This window comes from Urocitellus parryii, chromosome 8, assembly GCF_045843805.1.
Source record: "Urocitellus parryii isolate mUroPar1 chromosome 8, mUroPar1.hap1, whole genome shotgun sequence".
NCBI lineage: Eukaryota > Metazoa > Chordata > Mammalia > Rodentia > Sciuridae > Urocitellus > Urocitellus parryii.
In genome coordinates this window covers 38,180,130-38,201,937 of record NC_135538.1, presented here as the reverse complement: position 1 = coordinate 38,201,937, position 21,808 = coordinate 38,180,130, and the positions used below count along the sequence as shown (strand labels likewise).

The window sequence follows — 21,808 nt, the reverse complement described above, 5'->3', positions numbered from 1 at the left end:
TTTTAATCTTAACATAAATTTCAGATTGAAATTAATTTATTAGCTAATTTGGATTAGTTAATTCACATTTTTGTCAAGTTTACAGAACATAAGATAAACCATTTTTAAATGAACAATCCAGTGGCATTTTGTGTATTCACAATGTACTATCATCAACTACCTCAATGTGATTCCAAAACATTTTTGTCACCTTGAGAAGGAACTATGTACATTCGGCTGTTGCTTCCCATTCCCACCTCCTTAGCCTCTGGCAATGTTCCACTTGCACTCTATATGGAGACCCAGGGGCTTACCTAATCTGAATCTATACAGGGATTTAACGTACCTGAATATTTCAAATAAATGGAATAATACAATATATGATGTTTGTGTCTGGCTTCTTTCAGGAAGCCTAATTTTTTTTTAATTGCTACACTATAGTTGTACATAATGGTGGGATTTATTGTTGTGTATTTGCACATGAACACTATATAATTTGGCCAATATCCCTCCCCAATACTTCCCCTCTCCTTTCTCCTCTTCCACCCACTGGTACCTCCCTTCTATTCTACTGATTTTCCTTTGCTTTTCATGTGATCACCCCCCCCCCCCCGTCCTCTTCCCCAACACCTTTCTTTTCTTTTTTATCTCTAGCTTCCATATATGGGAGAAAACATAAGACCCTTGACTTTCTGAGTTTGCTTATTTTGCTTATTTTGGTCTCAAGTTGCATAAGTTTTCCTGCAAATGACATAATTTCATTTTTTATGGCTGAATAAAACTCCATTGTGTATATATACCACATTTTCTTTATCCTTTCATTTTTGATGGACACTTGTAGCCTAAGGTTTTTCAAGTTCATCCATGTTGGAGCATGCATCAATACTTCATTTCTTTTTTAAGGTTGAATAAATAGTATTGTAATATAAACTACTGTTTATATATTTATGGGCTGTTTCCACCTCTTGGCTATTGTGATTAGTGTTGTGCTGTGAACATGGATGTACAGGTACTTGTTCGAGTAACTGTTCTCAGTTTCTTGGGGTATATAGTGAAGAGTAGAACTTCTGGGTAAAATAGTAATTCTGTACTTAACTTTTTGAGAAACTGTGGATCACTGTACTGTAATCCATGGTGGCTGAATTATTTCACATTCTTACCAGCAGCATTTAGAGGTTCCAGTTCTTCCACATCTGTATCAACACTTGTTATTTTGCTGCAATTCATATTTTTAATACTCATTTTTTAGTTGTAGTTGCACACCATACCTTTATTTTATTTATTTATGTATTTTTATGTGGTGCTGAAGATCAAACCCAGCACATTGCACTTGCTAGGCAGGTACTCTACCCCTGAGCCACAACCCCTGCCCTGCAATTCATATTTAAATAATCAAGTTTAGATATATAATTTTGATCATAAGTATTTATCCTACAAGTAGATCTTCTAGAGAATCAAGAAAACAAAGAAACAGGCTATAAATTTCTAATGAAGAAATAATTATTTTTAAACTAAATGGAAAAAATATAGTAAATATTTTAATCAATTAATGTAATTTACCTTTTTCCATTTTGTTCCAAATTTGATGTGAGGATTTTCCACACTATCTGCATCAGAGTATCTGGGGATACTTGTTGAATCTCAGGATATTAAAAAAATGGGCACATAGCTTGGATTCTGCATTCTAACAATGCTCTCTGGTTGACTCCTCTTTGAACTGAAGGTGAGACGCAATAATAGAACTAGTTCTAGAAAGTCTCCTTGTCAAATGTGGGAAATAAATTCACCACCGTCATCCTTTAAAGTACTTTCTTGGGGTCCAGGTGTAATGAGGTATTGAACTCAGGGGCACTTGACCACTGAGCACATCCTCATCCCTAGAGAACACATTTGCAAGATGTATAATGGATTAGTTATGTAGTTCATGCTCAAAAGTAGAGTGACATTTTGAACATACCTGAGACACAACTCTTCCTCCCTTTTAATTTTTAAATGAGAAAACTAGAAAATTGGCAGATTTTTATTAACCTCATGCATGTGGGAAGCTAAGGAATCTTAATGATTCTTTTCTGGCTTGACAAAGAAAATCCACAAATATTTCTACTTTTTAGAAAGCAAAAATATAAATTTAATCACAATTACTAGGGTAATACATATAACACATCTATATGGATAGTGCAGACAATTTAAGTATGACAACTAATTAAAATCAGACCTTGTGGAGGTTCAAATTTATTTTTATAGGATACAACAACACTCTCTAATCTGGGTGTTTTGCACAGCTCCTTTGTTAGAAATTACAATTGCAAGAGCAATGTTGTAATGTTGAAGAAATGTGCTTTCCTGCAGCATGGAGGAAGAAAAAATATGTTCATACAGAGCCCCAGTGCATGAATGTTCTTAGCAGCTTTATTTGTATTAGCCAAATGCAAATATACTTCAATAAGTGAAGAAACAACTGTCATTTATACATTCAGTGGAATACTACTTTTCTTTTTTCTTTCTTTTTTAAATTTTTTTAATTGATTGTTCGAAACATTACAGAGCTCATGATATATCATCTTTCATACATTTGACTCAATTGGGTTTTGAACTCTTTTTTTCTTTATTAGTTTTTAAATTTATTTATTTGTTCTAATTAGGTATATATAACAGCATAATGCATTTTGATTCATTGTATAAAAATGGAGCACAATCTTTCATTTCTCTGGTTGTACATGATGTACAGTTACACCATATGTGCCTTCATACATGTACCTAGGATAATGATGTCCATCTCATTCCACCATCTTTCCTACCTTTATGCCCCCTTCCTCCCCTCCTTCCCCTTTTCCCAGTCAAGATTCCTCCATTCTTCCTGTGCCCCCGACCCCCATTATGGACAGCATCCACTTATCAGAGAGAACATTTGGCCTTTGGATTTTGGGGATTGGTTTACTTTGCTTAGCATGATATTCTCCAACTCCATCCATGTGCTGAGTAATATTCCATTGTGTATATATATCACAGTTTAGCTATTATGCATTGAGCTGCTATAAACATTCATGTGCCTATGTCACTATAGTATGCTGATTTCAAGTCCTTTGGGTAAAGACCAAGGAGTGGGATAGCTGGGTTAAACTGTGGTTACATTCCAGGTTTTCTAAGGAATTTCCATACTCCTTTCCAGAGTGGTTGCACCAATTTGCAGTGCCACCAGCAATATATGAATGGACCTCCCCGCTCCCAACAGATGGTCCAACATTTATTATTGCTTGTGGAATACTATTTTTTAATGAAGAGGGAAAAAACATGAATAATAATGCAGCAACATGGCTAAATCTTAAATAAGTATGCCAAGTGAACAAAGCAATACAAAGAGTATATAGTGTATGACTAAATTTATATAAAATTCTACAAAATGCAAACCAAACTCTAATGGAGGAAAGAAGGTCAATGGTTGACTGATGTGTACAGGGAAGGTCTAGGAGGGGAAAGAAGAGCGAGAGAAGAATTACAAAGAACAATGAGATGATGATTGATATGTTTACCACTTTGAAAAAGTAACACAAATCACACCAGTATATGCATCCTCCTATCCTTAAGGCAGTAGTTTGGTAGAACCACGGTGTCTGCCATGTCCATATCTGCACCAATGCAGCTACATGAAGTTGACAAAAAGTAAGCAATACTGATTAGCAACACTGGAATTTGTTTTATAAAATAAAGTATGTAGTGCAAAATCAATTTTTGTTAAAAAAATTATATCCATGTACAACTTTAGAAAAACATTAGGAAGATTAGTCTTAGTCTTACTTCTACTATTATAACAGAATACCACAGGCTGTGTAAACTGTATGCAATAGAAGTTGACTTGGCTCCCAGTTTGGAGGCCAGGAAGTTCAAGAGCATGGTGCTGGCATATGGTGAGGGCCTTCATGCTGGGTCATAACATGGGAAAAGGCCAAATGGGGGTGCACAAGATAGAGGATAGCATCAGTATTTATCCTTTGTCTTAGTCAGCTTTTTCATTGCTGTGACCAAAAGACCTGACAAGAACAATTTTAGAGGAGGGAAAGTTTATTTGGTGCTCATGGTTTCAGAGGTTTTGGTCCATAGATGGCCAGTTCCATTGCCATGAGCCTGCAGTGAGCAAAACATTATGGCAGAAGAGTGTGGAGGAGGAAAGCAGTTCAGGACATGACCACCAGGAAGCAGGGAGAACTCTCACCCACCAGCAAAAAACTATAAACTCCAAAGGCACGCCCTCAGCAACCCACCTTCTTCAGCTGCCCCCTACCTGCCTGCAGTTACCACCCAGTTAATCAATTCAAATGGATTAATGCATTGATTAGGTTAAGGTTCTCAACACCCAATTGTTTCACTTCTAAACTTTTTTGTATCATCTCATACATGAGTTTTGGGGGTACACGTCTTATCTAAACTATAATATCCTTTTTTCAGGATCCCACTCCCAAAATAACTAACCCACTCCTGTGTGATGGTATTAATAGTGGTCTCACCTCCTAACACTGTTCCAATGGGAATTAAATTAGAAACCAAAAAAAATACGTTGAGGATGTAGTATAGCTCAGTGGTCGAGTCAGTGTTTAGCATGTGCAAAGACCTGGGTTCAATCCCAGCCTCATTGTTAAGGAAGGAAGGGAGAATTGGAGGGAAGAAGCAAACCACAATCGGCCATTTCCTTCTAGGTTACAGGTGATTTATTTTCTGTTTGTATTTGGCTGTGAGATCTGAATTTTGTTACATGGAATATTCATTACTTTTATAGTCTTTACAACTAAAATTTTCTCTTTGTAGTTTGTGCTGTGAGATTCTCCCATCTGTATAGCATGTGTTTGGGACAGCCCAGCATGAGACAGTTTATTAGGCTCTGAGGCTGCTCTGGAGCACTGTAGCCTTTGGAAATGTACCTTTCATCTGTTTGATGTTTTGCTCTATCATTTTTCCTCCTACCTGTAGCTAGAAGACGAAATTACAACATTACGACAAGTTTTGTCAGCAAAAGAAAGGCATCTGGTTGAGATCAAACAAAAACTCGGCATGAACCTGATGAATGAATTAAAGCAGAACTTCAGCAAAAGCTGGCATGACATGCAGACCACTACTGCGTGAGTATCACTTCTACTGTGTTGATTTAAATATGTAGAGAGCCACTATCTCACAATCTTCCAGGGTTTTTGTTTATCCTACAAGGCTCATTTTGTTCATCCTGTGAGGCTGATTTGGTGCTTATAGCAAAATAAAGAGATATAAAAATCACTAAATATGTTGCATGTGAAAGAGACTATAAAGAGATTAGAGGAACAAAAACTTTGACTAAAACTCATTCCTTTTAGACTACTTTTACAGAATTTTATAGTTTAAGTGTTTTTACTATATGTTTTTAAACATTGGAGGTGTTTCTTATGAAAATTATAAGTGGGCAGGTATTTTTCTTTTTCTCAGAATACTTGACACTTGTCATTGGATAGGCAACCAAAGAAGTCCCCAAGGAGGGAGAAGAGAATGTCAGCTCAGACCTGCAGATTATTGACTTAGGCTGAAAAAGGATTTCAGGACACATCAAAAGAGGCACCAGCAGATTTATTTAGGAAAGCAAGTGATAGAGCAGGATGCATGCACTCCAGAGCAAGGTGCACTTTGGGATCTTGAGCTCTTCTGTTTAGAAGAAACCTTTAAAATAGTAAACATAAGAACCCCACGGGGATGACATAAGACTGGTGAGCTTAATTTTCTTAATCATGGAGCACAGGGCAGGTCACAATGGTCTAGTTCTTTCAGGATTGCAAGGTTGAGGTCATATAGTTAATAATGTTGGGCATATACGCATCTCATAAGTCTCTGGCAATATTTCTTTTCCTTTGCTTTATTCACTCTAAAGAAAATACATTGTATAGCCTAGCAAGGTGTGTAGGCATTAATCATCTAGACTCTCAGGACTCTAAGATTCAAGGGCATTTTAAGACTTTAGGCCTGGAGGAAAACAGGCTTTAGAAGGAAGGTGAGGGTGTCCACAGAGCTTCTTAGATTTATTAACAATTTCTTTTTCCTTCCCTGTTGGTCTTCTCTCTACCTATCCTTATTTCTTCTGTCCTCCTTCCACACTCACTATATATTTTCATTTGCTATCAAATATGGTTGCGGTTTTTGTTCAGACTTTTTGGGAATTAATTTTGAAAGAAAACCTTATGATAGGTGTTATAACACATGCCAGTAATCCCACAAACTTTGTGAAGTGAGACAGGAGAACCACAAGCTTGCAGCCATCCTTGGCAACTTAGTGAGATCCTGTCTCAAAATAAAAAAAAAAAAAATTAAAAGGACTAAGGATGTAGTTTAGTGGTAGAGCACCCCTATGTTCAATCCCCAGTAACACACATAGGCACACATGAAAAAAAGGAGGGAAGAAAGAAAGAAAAGAAAACCTTTGGCCTCTCATCTTTTAGGATGTACTTTTCATTAATCCTCTAAGGAATATTTAAATATGGATTTAGATCAAAGGAATGTTCTTGGGTTTGCTGTGGTCTTGCCTTGTATTAGGCAAAGTACCAGTAATCTTGGTTATTCTGCCATCATGCTTTCATTGACTTACTTTATAAATTATGTAAAATATTTTGGTGATAGTTTTCTAATGATTTAAAATATTTTGCTTTGGCAGGTGTCTTGTACCAAATGGGAAGAATGTTTTCACATATATGAAGTGATTTTTTTCTTCTTTTTGTGTTTTAAGACAAGGGACTGATGGGGAAATCTAAGAAACTTCCTATCCCTGGCTTTAGCTTTAGCCTCAAGTTCCACCATTAAGAGATCTTTGCTTTTGAGTTATGCATGTTCTTCCCTAGTAACACTCATTAGAAGGTAAAGATCATGCACTCCTAATACCTATGTGGGAATCAATTTTTTCTCTTTGCAGAACTTTTCTCCCGGGCCTAGAGAGACCGTGGTGTAGGAAGAGGTACCATTATAGCAATTATTTCAATTTTGCTAGGGGCTAATTTTGCTTTCTGGTTCTTAAGCACTAAAGTCTAAGACTTTTTGGTACTCACATGAGAAGTTGCATCTGAAAGGAGTGTGAGGTTTCCTTGGTGTTGTGCCCTTGGTTTCTATATGAAAGGAGAATATTCTTCTGCCCGTATAACATGACCTAACAGTCCTGTAGGATTTTGTGCTTGTGTGCCCAAGGATCCATCCAGATGAATGATGGCACATCTTAGAGTAGGACAGGATGGAACCTTGGAGCACATAAGTTCATCTCAGAGGCTAACCAACCTTCCCCAACCTGTTGTTGACAATTACAGAAGGAGATGAGAAACCACACATTTATGTGCGCCAGCTTAAAGCACTGGATCGCAATACCAGATGAATAGTCTCCAAAAACAGTACAGTTAAATATTAGGCACCAAATTAAATAAACTTATCTGTCAGTAGTTTGGACCTCCATCTTTGTACTTTGGAAGTTAATACCAATTAATGGCTCTGACAGTGTGAGGCAGAACCACCTCCAATTTCCTGGGTCTGGCTGCCTTCCAATTTATTTCAGTTTATATTATATCATACCAATATGAACTTGCCTTTGGGATATAAGAAGTAGGATCTTTCCCCTTGGCTTTCCTAATCACTGCAAGAATAAGATATCCTAATGGAGGACAGGGCAGTTCTCTTGCTGCAGGGAGCCAGGAGTATTTGAGCATCAAGTGTGTTAAATTTACCCTGCATCTGATATGGGCAGGGAGGGGAGAGATGCCTATGAGTCCTGGGATGAATAATTAGAATAGGTAAATGCAAGGAAGTCTTCTGGCCTACTCTCACAGCGAAGAATATGTGATTTGTGTTTTCCATTGAATGACAAATAAATGGGTGATGTAGCCAGGCCACCTACTTAGTGTAAAGCTTTTGGTAGGATGGAGAGAGCGTATTTATTCCCTGAGATTATAGAATTTACCATATAATCATAAAGACAGAGTTTTGTTTTTACATGTCAAATGGTAAGTGTGAAAAGTGAGATGAAGGAATATAGGATATTGAGGGATTGTAAGGAGATTGAGCCTGGCCTCCATCTCAGAAAAGGTTTTCATAGGTAGGTGATGTTTAAGCAGAGCGCTGAAGGAAGAGTCAGGATGTAGTCAGGCCAATAGGTACAGAAGGAGTTTCCTGCAGGTGATACAGCCTGGTAAAGACTCAGGCAGGAGAGAAGGCTCCCCATCCTAAGGAACATCCAGTTAATTTGTGCTATTGAGATTGAGAGGAGGATCAGGGCTTGCTGTATACTGGGCCTTATGGCACCTGTTGATAGAGCTAATTCTTCTTTGCCTACAGGCAATAGAAAATCACTGAATGGGGTTTTCCTAATCATTCCTTTATCCAACAAGTGTTAATAGTATCTACTATCATGGTATTATTGGGGTCTAGTCTAGACCCACAAGATAGTAGAATTCAATAAAAATGGACAAGATTCCTACTCTCATTGAATGCTGAAAGGGAAAGGAACAAGAAGCAAGTACTTAAATTAACAAAAATGAGGAAATACTGGGAAATGCTGGAGTGAAACCACACAGGGTGACATGCTAGAAGGAAACTTGGAGGAATGGGTGGGAGCTGCTGTGTTGGAGGCCCAAGAAGGGGATGTCCTGGGAGTTTACTTCAAGCTGAGACTTGAGTAACAAGAAAAATGCATTCTTGTAAGGATGGAGGGGTGAGTTTTCAGGCTGAGGAAAAGTTGTTGCAAAGACCCAGAGGTGAAAACTAGCTTTGATGGTTTCAGGAGCCAAAAGAAATTTCTTGTATTTATAATGTAGTGAGAGGAAGTGAGGCCACAGACTTGGGGCCTTCCAGACCATGAAAAGAAGTGGGGATTTTGTTCTGAGGACTTCGGGAGCTACTGAATGGTTGGAGGCAGGAGTGACCAGTTCAAGTTCCCCTCTTAAAAAGATTACTCTAGTTACTTTGTGTAATGTAGATTGTGGAAACTTGAAAATCATTTATGAGGTCACTGTAGTAGCTCAGGTGGGTGACGATATAAGAGAGAGTCACAGAGAGGGGATAGGATTTGGAGGTCAGTGTGACAGGACTTCCCAGTGTTTTTGGAGGTGGACAGTGAAAGAAACGCAGAGACCAAATGCGACTGTGAGGTGAGCATAGAATGTTTACCACCCTGGAAGCACAGCATTGTGGTTAAACTCATGGGTGACAGACTCGATTGCTTGGGTTGACACCTATATCTCACTGCATCTGGGATACGAGACCATGCCAGTACACAGCCGATAGGCAGTGAGAACTCAATGAGTTCATGTTTGTAAAGCATGAAGAATAGCATCTGGCATTTTCCAGGCATGGAGTGATTGTCTGCTGTTGTGAGAAAGATGGGGAAGCAGGTCTGGAGAGGAAATCCTGTCGTAGCTGTGTGGAGTCTGCACTACCCAACAGACAGGCAAGTTGTGTACTGAGAGGATGACTCAGAAATAGGCAGAGGCAGAGGCAGACAGATGTGGCCACTGAGGGGGATATCCGCAGGTGTCCTTGACAGCTATAGGGTTTCATAAGATTTCCTCACAGATGATTAATTAATTAATTTTTGTGGTGCTTGGGGATAATCTGGAGCTTTGCACATGGGAGGCAAGTGTTTTACCACAGAGCAACACTCCCAGCCCTTGCAGAGATAACCTAACAGATCCAGGAGATCTTGAGCTCCTTAGCCATTAAGAGTGAAGCAAACTTTCCTTTGTAGGAAGAACTGATCCCTTTCTTAAGAAGGAGGTGGAAATGTCAACCAGATAATTTCAAGGGAAGGTCTGTCTCCAACCTTTTTTTTCTGCTGAAAGAAGGAAGAGGGTCTTTGCTGGGTTTCTGTTCTCATGACTAAAAGGCTCAGGGGTCACTCCAGGTAAACTGGGCTGACTGGGCTGCACAAAATAACCGCCGTGACACTCCTCTGACCTTAAGGGTCCACAAGAATAGAGTGAGAGAGAGCACATGCTGACCCTTTTTATTGAGGATAAACTATTCAAATGAGGCAAGGGATCGGTTTCAGGCGGCTGAGTCCATCTTCATGATGTCCACTGTCAGCAGGTTGACTGACACCTGGGTAGGCCCACACCCAAGGGCACAGTAAGAGAAGGGGACACACACCAGGCACTTCCATGGAAGATTCTATCCTAAACAGGGCAAGGGGTTATATTACAAAGGAACAGGTGAGAGTAGCTCCACCCATGGGGCTGTAGGAAGACACACCCAGGCACGAGACACCGACCCTCGGACCCAAGAAGGGTGGGGAAAGCTCTGCCACATTTCTGTGACTGAGCGTCTCAGCATCCAGTTAGGGAGTGTGACTCAGTCACGTGCAAGGTTGGTCTCCCACAGGTCTTAATCCTAGGTTGGGAGGAAGGAAAATAAAATCTATTTCCCCAGAATTAATTAAATTCTGGCTCTGATAGTGTTCATGATACCCGTTCCAGGAAAGATCTTCAACTCATCTGATGAAAAATGGACATGAGGGAGTGAGGAGGTGTGGTTGGGTCAGATTGGGTAGAATTAGATTTCATAGCACTAAAAAGAATTTCAGCTGTCAGAGGATGTGTGTGATTCCCAAAGGCAATACTTTGCATACTGATTAAGCAATCATGACCTATTTAGTTTGATTTATAATGAAAAGAAAATCTATGGTATGTTAATGAAAGATCCTGGCATATTTTACTCTGCAGTAGGATTCAAATTGCAATAGGACCCGATGAGTAGGGATAATTACACAGCGGACTCAAATTATCCCCTTTGTAGAAAGATTCCAGGGACACAGGAGCAGGTCAAGGGCTCATCTATGTGTGGGGTTTGGTGTTGTTCTTGTCAGTTTCTAATGTACCTTGATTTGTGTGAATCTAAGAATATACCAAAACGCCCTCACTCTGTTTTCTCCTTCCTTTTTATGTTGTTTTTAGGCTTCACGGGGACATGAGAGAGTAAGTGGCTTTAGAGTGAAGCAAGGGTAGAGACTGAATCCCTTTAGTAGATAAAAGAAGTTGGAATCAGGAAATACAGCCTCGTGGTGGGCCCTGCAAACCCAGATGCTTCATTTATTTATTCAGTGTTCTGCTTTGTGAACCCATGAAATTCTCCCACTAATAAGCCTCTCTGAGCTGTACCGCAGACCACATGGTAGGTCTGTAGATGGCAGGAGGTTTTAGAACAGAATTTAAACTCTTCTACCTTTTTCAAAAGCTTAATAGCTTCATCCTTCATAAAGAGAAGTAAAAGCCTAAGGTGCAGCATTTAAGAGGTGCATGGTGCACAGAAACTGGAGTTTAGTTTATGACTTATTTATTTTTTGATGTTGGGCTTCTAAGACATCCAGGCCATTATGGTCAGAAATGATTATTATCTCCTTTTATGAAGAGCCCACTGCAACACTGTTGAGTTTGAAAGTACCAGTAAAGATTAAAGACTTAATTTAAAAGGATGTACATACCCAGTCTCTACACAGTTAGTTGTTCATTCCTCCTACCTTCAGGTCATCATTGTATTGTACAAGGCAGGAAGCAGATTTTTTTTTCCCTAGATACAAGTGGTAACTTTATGTTTGATAACATGTTTAGGAAACCTTTAGAAGGAAATAATCCTAAATATTTTTGAACAATATTTTGGTGAAATATTTTGTATTCAAGGAAAGCTGTTTTTTAAATCTCATAGTAGGAAATATATTCATGCTATGAAATAGCTTCATGTAAAAAGACTGTTTAATTTTTATTTTTTTCTTCTAGTTGCATGTAGAAAAATGCCTTAAAGTCAAAACCATTTAGATGACTACATGCTCTCTCTTTTTGATTATTAACACTGACTTTCAAATTAGTAAGTCATGACAAGCGGAATCTATGTTAAAAGTCAATAGAATGGTTGTTGTTTTTTAAGAAAAAGAGATAGAGAAAAAGAGAGAGAGAGAGAGAGAGAGAGAATTTTTTTTTCTAGATGGACACAACATAATGCCTTTATTTTTATGTGGTGTTGAGAATCAAACCCGGGTCCCACCTGTGCTAGGTGAGCACTCTACCGTTGAGTCACAATCCCAGCCCCAAGAATGGTTGTTTTTTATGTGTTCTAATTAGTTAATACATGACAGTAGAATGCATTTTGATTCATCATACATAAATGGATTATAACTTCTCATTCTTCTGGTTGTACATGATGTAGAATCACATTGGCCATGTAATCATATATGCACATAGGGTGATAATGTCTAATTCATTCTACTATGCTTCCTACTCCTAAACCCTCCCCTAAACCCTCCACTCCCCTCTAATGCAAAGTACCTCTGTAATCTATTACAGATTTTTATTTGATTTTTACTTATTTCATTTGCAGAGAAAGATCCTCTGAAAGAATCTAGTACAGATCCCTGTGTGCCGGCCAAATGACTAACCTGTCTTTGTTAAATTCTATCCCTTCCAGCCAAACTGAATGTTTGAAAAGTAAAGGCTACATTCCTATTGAGTTTCTTAGAAAACCAGGAAGCTTAATGGTACTAAAAACAAACAAATAAGAAATCTGCCAATAAATATTCTTAGGTGAATGAATTAGTGCACATGAAATACCCAGTAAGTGGTAGGCACTATTGCCACATACTAAACCTTTGCCAAAGAATGGTTCTTTCCTAGGCCAGATTCAAGCCTTCTTGGGATGCAGAGGTCCCCACAGAACCCTCCTCTGCTGTAGGCCAGTGGGCGTTAGAGCACCTAAGGTCTCCATTGTTCTCCAGAGTTAGGAACCTCACATCAAATCTTCCTGGCTCTGTAACTGAAGAGAAGGCAATGAATTGAAATGAATTGAACTGGACTCTTGTCTCCCTCTTTTGGCGTTTGTGTTAGTCTTGCTGTGATTAATTCAGGCACTAGAGATACAGTGAGGATGAACAAGATGAACCCCCAGAAAGTTCAGGCAGGTCATGGAGAGAGACTGGAAAATCACGACTGCAACACAATGAAGGGTTTGGAAAGAGGACTGTGTGGACACAGAGAGGCACAGAACAGACTTTGTGAAGCACAGACTCCCAAGCTTTCTGCCACCTAACACACATTGACCTCAACCTGAGGATATCCCAACCTTTTTTACTTTTGCTTAAGGAAAACATGTTCTGATTCTCCATTTTACTTATTATGTAAGTCATAAATGGTGTAATCTGCATTTAGAGTAAGAGACGCCAGTAATCTAGGATGTCAAGTATTATTTCCATTTAAAACACAAGGTTGTTGAGTCAAACCGAAGGTTAGTATCCATTATTTGATTATTGTTAAACACAGTTCTTTATGTTAGGGCTGGAAAATACAATTTTAAGTGTCAGCTGTACAAACTTTGTGTCAGATTCTGTGGCCTAATAAAGAAAGTAAAATGCAAATATGCCAACTTCTTTGAGGAGTGACCTGACAGGTCTTTTCTCAAGATTTAGGTTCCTTTCTTCTGGATGGTGATAATATGCTACTTATTAGATTTTTTATTTGTTTGTTTCCATAAGTAATTTATTGAATATCCAATGACTATTTATTTTGTTTTAATTTTATAAATTTTATTTTAATTGTACTAATTATGGGGTACAAGACAATAATTTGATACATGTATAAAATGTGTAATGATGGAATCAGAGTAGTTAGCATTTCCATTTAAAGATGTTAACAAAATTTTTGAATAACATAATAATCGTACATATTATGAGGTACAAAATGATATTTCAATATCTGTAGATAATGGATACTGATCAAATCAAGGTACTTAATATTTCTATCTTCTTGTCATTACTTGTATTTGGTGTCTTCAAGCTCCTCTCTTCTAGTTCTTCATAAAATACGTAACAGGTTCTTGTGAATTATGGTCACCTACTGTGCTATGGAACCCTAGAACTTATTACTTCTGTCTAAGTGTGTTTTGATACTCCTTATTCAGCCTCTCTCTATTCTCCTTCTACTTCTCCCTTCCCAGCCTCTAATAATTACTGATCTATGTTCAGATTGCCTTTTTTAAGCATCCACATGTGAAAGAGAATATGCAATATTCATCTTCTGATGTCTGACTTATTTCACTAAGCATAAATTTGCTACAAATGTTTGGATATTTCTTCTTATAGCTGAATCACATTTCATTAGGGATGCAGACTACATTTTCTGTATCAGTTCATCTGTTGATGTACATCTAGGTTCATTCTGTGTCTTAGCTACTGTGAATAGTACAGCAAGGGCATTGAGGTATTTCTTTGATAGTTGATATCATTTCCTTTAGATATATCCTAGAAGAGAGATAGATGAATCATATGACAGATTTATTTCTAGTTTTTTGAGCAACCTCTGTATGGTTCTTCATAGTAACTCTGCTAACTCATTTTCCCAACAATGTATAAGAATTCCCATTTCCCTACATCCTCTCTAGAATTTGGTATTTTTTATCTTTCCTATAATACGCTTTTTAATTGGGGTGAGATGACTGTCACCTTCCACCATCCATATCTCATTGTTTGTTTGTTTGTTTCAGTTAGCAGCTTTTATTTATTTTAAAAATTTAAAAAAAATTGTTCTATTAATTATACATGAAAGCATAATTTATTTTCATTCATTGTACACAAATAGAGCACAACTTTTCATTTCTCTGGTTGTACATGATATAGAATCGCACCATATGAGCAGTCATACATGTACCTAGGATAATGATGTTCATCTCATTCCACCATCTTTCCTGTCCTCTACCCCCTCCAATTCCCTCTCTCCCCTTTGCCCAGTCAAAATGATGTATTCAATTTTTTAGAAATATTTTTAATTGTAAATGAACACAATATCTTTCTTTTATTTATTTATTTTTATGTGGTGCTGAGGATTGAACCCAGTGTTTCTCTATCGCTGAGCTACAACCTCAGTCCAACTTATTCGATTTTAAGATCAAGTTCAATCAGAACTCCACATAAGATTCCGGGATATAATATACTACCTCTGAGATTGTTTTCACTTAGACGTTGATGTGAGTGGTGCTCTTGGACCCTTTCAGTATACTGAGTTCAATGGCCTATTCTCATGGGTCCCTGGTTACTTTATCATTGGTAATCACTTCCCCACCTAAAACTCTCTCTCATTGCTTATCTCCTTGAACTCTCTGTCTCTCCATTGTTGATCTCTAAGCATGCATGAAAAATGGCTACAAACTATTTACAAGAATTATGATGGTTAGCCTAGGGAATAAGAGGAAAAATGTGAAAAAAGTGCATTTTAGAATTCTTAAAATACAGTATTCTCCCCATGGACACTAGAGCTGACCTGATTCACCTTCAAATGTCATTTGCCTCCAAGGCAATAAGACATTCTGGAGAAAGGTGGGTGATTGGGACTGGGCCCAGCCCTATCCTGTCACCAAGGAGTCCTAGCCCTCTTCTCTGCCTTGTCTTCATCAACTATAATCTGAAAAAGATCTCTCCTACCCTTCAGATTTGGCATTAAATAATTCTCAGAAATAAGGAGTCCTAAAATAATTTCTTTAGAACCACTTAAGTATTAAAGACTCTATTGCAACATTAAAATTTCATGTAGAAACAGATTAATTTTTCATTGTGGGACATAAATGTCACTCATACCACACAAAAGTAGTCCGATCTTTATATGTTTACCCACCTTCCATTTTGCTGTAGAAATGTGTTTAGAACACAATGTTGCTAACACTTATTGCTTACAATATGAACTTCTTTCTAGCTATTTTTAATGAAGCCATCAAATTCAGAATGACACATACATGCACAAGTGTTCAAAAGACACTTGTTATCTCAAAATTCAAAGCCACATCAAACACATAATATTAACTTATGTAGAACAGTTTACAGGGTCCAACTGCAAGAGATTCTAAAGCAATGCAAGACCAGCATGAGAAGGAATTCTCTGACTAGTAGCCAGTTCCTACACAATGGGAAGGCCATGGTTACTGCAGACTGTTTCTTCACTTTTTCCTTGAGTCACCTTTTCAGGCCAAAATCAATGTGGGGTGGCTGCCCAATAGACTTTCTCCCTCACCCTTCCCTAATCCCCTTTTCAACCCCTGTCTCCCCGTCTCCTCCTTACCTACCACTAGAGCTCAGTTTCTTCTCATTGTCACTCACTTGACTAAGGTCCCCAGGCCCTGTGGACCTGATTGGACACAGAAAGGTGGCAGGTCTTTTGATTCTTCAAAGTGGGGCATTTACAATAAAACAGAACCTTTTTCTTGCCAAGTTTGATGGCATCACAAAGCAGAACAGCTGGAGCAGAAGTCCAAAGAAAATAGGGCAGGGCCTGGCATGTTCCAGGAAAGGCAAAGAGGTCAGGGTGGCGGGAAGTGGGGTGAGGACGTAAGAGCAAGAGGGAGAACTGAGCTAAGGGACCTGGCTGTGTAAGGCCACCAAAGGCCTGCATATGTGAACTTTGATGACTTTTTACTCAGTGAGATGTGGAGCCAGTGCAGGGGTTTCTTTCTGTTTCTTTGGTACTGGGAATTGAACCCAGGGATACTTTACCACTGAGCTATATCCCTAACCTTTTTCATTTTGAAACATATCTAAGTTACTTAGGGCCTCACTAATTTGCTGAGGCTGACCTTGAACTTGCCATCCTCCTGCCTCAGCCTCCTGAGTTGCAAGGATTACAAGCGTATGCCACTGTGCCCGGCCCCAGTGCAGGCAAGTCATGTGCTCTGACTAATGTTTTAATGGAGCTCTCTGGTGGCTGTGCTGAGAGGGACTACAGAGATGAAATAGAAGAAGGGAGCCAATTTGGGAGGCTGTTACAGGAGCTCAGATGAAAAGGATGGGGATAGTCTGAACTAAGGTAGAGGGCCTTGGAGGTGATGAGGAAACAGATTCTGGATTTCCTTTGAAAGTTGAAATGCACCAACAGGGTTTCCTGATGGATTAGATAGAGAGGATGAATGAAACAGAAGTTTTAAAATGGTGCTGTTCTCCTATGTGTGCATCTAAAGGGCTATTCTATTTCTTCACCAATATACATGAGAAACAATTGCTTAGGAAAAAATATTCCTTAATATTTTTCAGAATTAGGCTATCAGTAGAAAGAGTCCTGAATTGGGCCTAATTCTGAATCCTAGTCCACAGTGAAAGAAAGTGCTTCATTTATATCTCATACTGTGTTTTCCTTAATTCCAAAATGTATCGATTTCATTTTTAATACACTGTGATAGATTCGGTTTCATAGCCCTATTACTACTTTGTGAAAACTCTGTCAACATTGTAAAAATGTAATGTGTAGGAATTCCAGATTTTTTTTTCATTTGTAAATAAGTCTAAATCCACTGCATTTAAATTTTGCTTTTTTTAAAGGCTGTTTCTGAGCCTGATTAATCCAAGTGTTTAGGACTGTAGGGACCTATTTAGTAGCACGATTCTTCTGAAGAATTTTCTGTACATTCCATTTCAAGATTGTATCTAAAATCTTATAATAATGATTGATGTTTTTATTTCTGATCTTTAGCAGTTCATGTTATGCCAATTATCTTATCTTTAATAACAAGTTTTATTTTAATATTTTATTTGGAAAGTGCCTGAAATTCCATGGTTTCACATGGTCAAAATTTCTTTTCCCATAATTAAAACCTAAAATCATGCAGTAAAATGTAAAAATAGAATTATAATTTGAGTAAGATGATATTTTTGGACCTTTTCAGGGGCAGACCTCCTCAAAGCTGTTCATTACTTTCATCTCCTCCCTTCTCATTTGCTGCGTGACCCACACAGTGCCATCTGGGGTCCATCTTCCCTGTTCCACTCACAAGCACAGCCCTCTCCAGACTCACAAATTACCTCCTACTCAGTAGATTCTTCTTTGTCCCTTGTTCCCTTGATCTTCCCATGTTTGGTAGGAAATGTCAGTTCAGTAAATTATTTGGTTTCATGATCTAGATAACATAGTTTTTAAACACCCTGAAAAGCAGGCATTGTATAATAAATGATGTATGCTGTTATATAACAGACTCGCTCTGTCTTGATAACAAAAAGAAAATAATAGAATACCATGGAGACTTCAGTCCTAAGGAAGACCAAGGGGCACGTTTGAATGCATTTGCTGGAGTCATGTCTTATATTGGGGACTGAATAACTTAAAGGGGATGGAAGGAGTGGAGGGAAAGGCAAGTTCCTCACAGCTGATTTCATCTGATGCAGTTTTCTCAATTGTGCCATATCTACGCTTTAGGTGGCTTTGGAGGAACTTGCCCCGAAGCAATATAAATTGGAAGAATATGGCAAATACACTCTACAAAGATTTTTTAAAAAAACCTATCCAGAAATCTTGCTGATTTCTCTATACTTCTCAAGTGATGTATCTTTTATTTCCCACTTTATTAATGAACTCTTAGAAATTTCTCAGCCCTTCGGATAGCTCCACTGTCCTTCCTGTCACTCATGCTGGGAACCTCGGGACAGTGCTTTTGTCTGGTTCATATTTCTCACTTATGGTCTCCCGTCAAGTCTGTCTGTTCTATTTCTTTTATCTGACGTACCTCTCCCTGTTCCTATTGCCATTATTATTCTTTATTTGGAGCCACAGAGGAGTGTCCTTTTTTATGTCATCCATTCATTCATGTAGTATTAATTGAGTTTCTCCTGGAAACTTCTGCCAGATATTGAGGACACAAAGATGAATGACTTCCTTGCTCTCATGTGGTCACAGTCTCATGGGGACAACAGACTTAGAAACAAGTAATTGCAGTACTTCCTGTCTTCCTAGATCTATTTTGATAAAAATTACCATTTTATCATCAGATTATGTGCCCTTATTATTCCTAACTTAAAATATTAGAAAAATAAGATAATAAATAGTAGTATTTTACCTTTTTCTGGTTACTTTTACCCAAACTAACAATATATGCTAGATTCCTCATAAAAACCTATACTTTCTAATTTCTATGTTACCTTTGGTGGCTAGCACTGTCATTGACAAGTTCCTTCATAGCAGTAATCTATTTCTTTAGAAATAACTCTCTGCTCTCTGAGTAGATTCAGCATTTACAATGAAAAATCTGCACACCCCTCCCTGTATTTCTATATGCATGTTCTTCTTGACTTTCCTACTGATGAACAGCAGTCAGCCCATCATCCCCAAATAAGAAATGATGACATGTGTGGATCATCTTCTTCCTAAGTCTCTTTAAGAAAGGGAATTTTCCAAGTAAGAAGAGAGAAGAAAGGTGAACGTCTAGGGAAGATAATGGTAGGAAAACTGTATTGCTTACCCTGGTTCCCTTTTGGTTCTAGCTACAAGAAAACACATGAAACCCTGAGCCATGCAGGGCAGAAGGCGACGGCAGCTTTCAGCAATGTGGGAACAGCCATCAGCAAGAAGTTTGGTGACATGAGGTATGTGGCTAAGAACCATGATGTATTAGTCAGTTTTTCATTGCTGTATCCAAAATATCTGACAAGAAGAACTTACAGGAGGAAAGATTTATTTTGACTCACAATTTCAGAGGTTTCAGTCCATGGTTGGCCAGTTCTATTGGTTTGGGCCTGAGGGGAGGTACAAAAAATCATGGAACAAGGGTATGTATGGCAAAGGAAGGCTGCTCAGTGCATGGCCACCAGGAAGCAGAAAGAGAAATAGAGGGAAAGGGACCAGGGATAAGATATAGTCTCCCAAGGGCACACCCCAGTGACACACTTCCTCCAGCCATGCCCCATCAACCTGTAGTTTTCACCTCCTCCCAGTTAGTTCATTCAAATCAATTAATCCATCAAGTGGATTAATCCACTGATGAGGTTAAATCCTCGTGATCCAATCATTTCCTAAAGGCCCCACCTGTGAACATTGCTGCAATGGAGACTAAGTCTTTAAGACTTGAGATGTGGGAGACATTCTAGATCTAAATCATAACAGATGGGAACCCTGCTAAAGGAACATTGTCTGTTGGCTGGTTTTAACTTTCTTTTAATGCATAAAAGTGATGTTTATGATTAAGATAAATTTTTTTATTGGGATGATTTTTGCTTGAAGGTCAGCCTAGGGGGCCTGGTCCCAAAGATATTTTTCCATTAGTAAAAGTAGAAAATAGGGGGTCATGAGGAGGAATTTCATAAAAATGCAGCACACACTGAATCTTACAAGTCTTAAACAGTGTATGTGCTCATTGGAATACACTCTGATAAACTATTTGTGCATACAACCATGTGCTGTTTTTCTGTGCTAAATATATACATTCATATTTATTCTTTTGATTTATACTTCTAATAAATTTTTCTTCCTTTTAGCAGTAAATTATGAATGTTAATACTTTTGAATTTCATTTTTAATAGATATTATCATCCAGTGCATAACAGTAACAAAACTTTTAAGGAAGTACCTTCTATATTGTAGTCATTTTTAGAATTACTGTTAAATAAAACTAGGATGAATAGGAAGGTAGTTTAAACTGAGAACAAAATATCCTCACTGTAGGTATCAGAAGAAAAAAAAATGTAGTATTGGCCATTTTTCTGTTTAATATTACAGTCAAGGAAGTTACTTATCTAGAGTTATTACTCTCATATTTTTGCTTAGTTAAAACAGTTTCAGTTTATTTTTAATTTGGCTAATATACCTTAGGAGTTCATTCTTTAGAAATCAATTTCATTTTTCTCTTTAGAAATCAAGATTTTATTAAAACTTTTTCAAGGAAGTTTCTAATTTCTTCTTTTAAGAAATTGTGTATTTATTTTATTGGGTTAATAAACTCTTTTGGTTGTTGTTTTTGGTATCAGAGATTGAACCCAAGTGTGCCTAACCACTAAGCAATATCTCCAGCCCTTTTTTAAAATTTTTGATTTTGAGACAAGGTTTTGTTAAACTGCTTAGAGCCTCACTAAATTGCTGAAGCTGGCCATGAACTTGAGCTCTTCCTGCCTTGCCTCCTGAGCTGCTGGGATTACAGGTGTGTGCCATTATACCCAGCAGGATTCCTTTTTTTTTTTTTTTTTGATACTTAACCACCGAGCAATATCCCCAGCCCTTTTTATATTTTATTTAGAGACGAGGTCTTGCTAAGTTGCTTAGGATTTAAGTTGCTGAGGCCGGTTTTGAACTTGTGCTCCTCCTGTCTCAGCCTCCCGAGCCACTGGGATTACAAGCATGCATCACCGTGCCTGGCCATCAATTCTTATTTACCTATTTCTCTGCAGCTTTGATACCTGGAGGCAAATATTTATATCTTGGTGGATTATGCCAATATTCATGAACCACCTTAACAACTAAGCATTCATGAGGATAGAGTTAAGTAAGGACATATGTGTGAATCTGAGTATATTGTTTTTATCTTCATTTTTACTAAACTGCACTATCAAGAGCAATTCTAATTCTTCAGAGGCAACATGCATTGAACAGGTCAACTTTCTGAATTTTTAGTGACTGCCAGAGTTTAACAAATAAGATTTGCAGTCATTTTAATGGCATTGAAACATTTTTCTAAATGAATTCATAATCCTTTAGAACAGGAAAGACCCTAATAATTGTTATACCAGAGAAAATACATTTTTCCATATTTATAAAATTTATTTTCTAGATACACAGTTGAAATCTTTCACTTGAATGCTTGGACCTCTGCATAATAGTGCCAACTAGAATAGTTTTTCTCCATTTTTAGGGGATCTTGCAGACACCTCCAGAGCTTGTTTAAAATGAGTGTCTCACCTTTCCAAGATTGTGCCTGAGTGGGTATTGGTGGAATCTAGGAATCTGCCTTTGTAACAAGCTCTCAGGTGGTTTGGCTTCAGGTGATCAAATTAAGAAGAGGACCAATATAACTTAGCTTCCTGTACTCAAGTGTACTCATTTACAAAATGCGGATAAGAGTAACAATGTTGGGT

At 38.0% G+C, this 21,808-nt stretch overlaps 1 protein-coding gene across 6 annotated transcripts in view; it reads left to right on the top strand.

Annotated features, from left to right (window-relative positions):
- The window catches only part of Tpd52l1 (TPD52 like 1), an 89,376-nt gene that overhangs the window by 54,993 nt on the left and 12,575 nt on the right, over positions 1-21,808 (top strand). For all 6 annotated transcript variants that reach the window (XM_026381415.2, XM_077801870.1, XM_026381399.2 and 3 more), the window contains exons 3-4: positions 4,942-5,090; positions 19,229-19,330. In XM_026381415.2, coding sequence (XP_026237200.2) covers positions 4,942-5,090; positions 19,229-19,330 — 251 coding nt within the window. The remainder of the gene's footprint in view (positions 1-4,941; positions 5,091-19,228; positions 19,331-21,808) is intronic.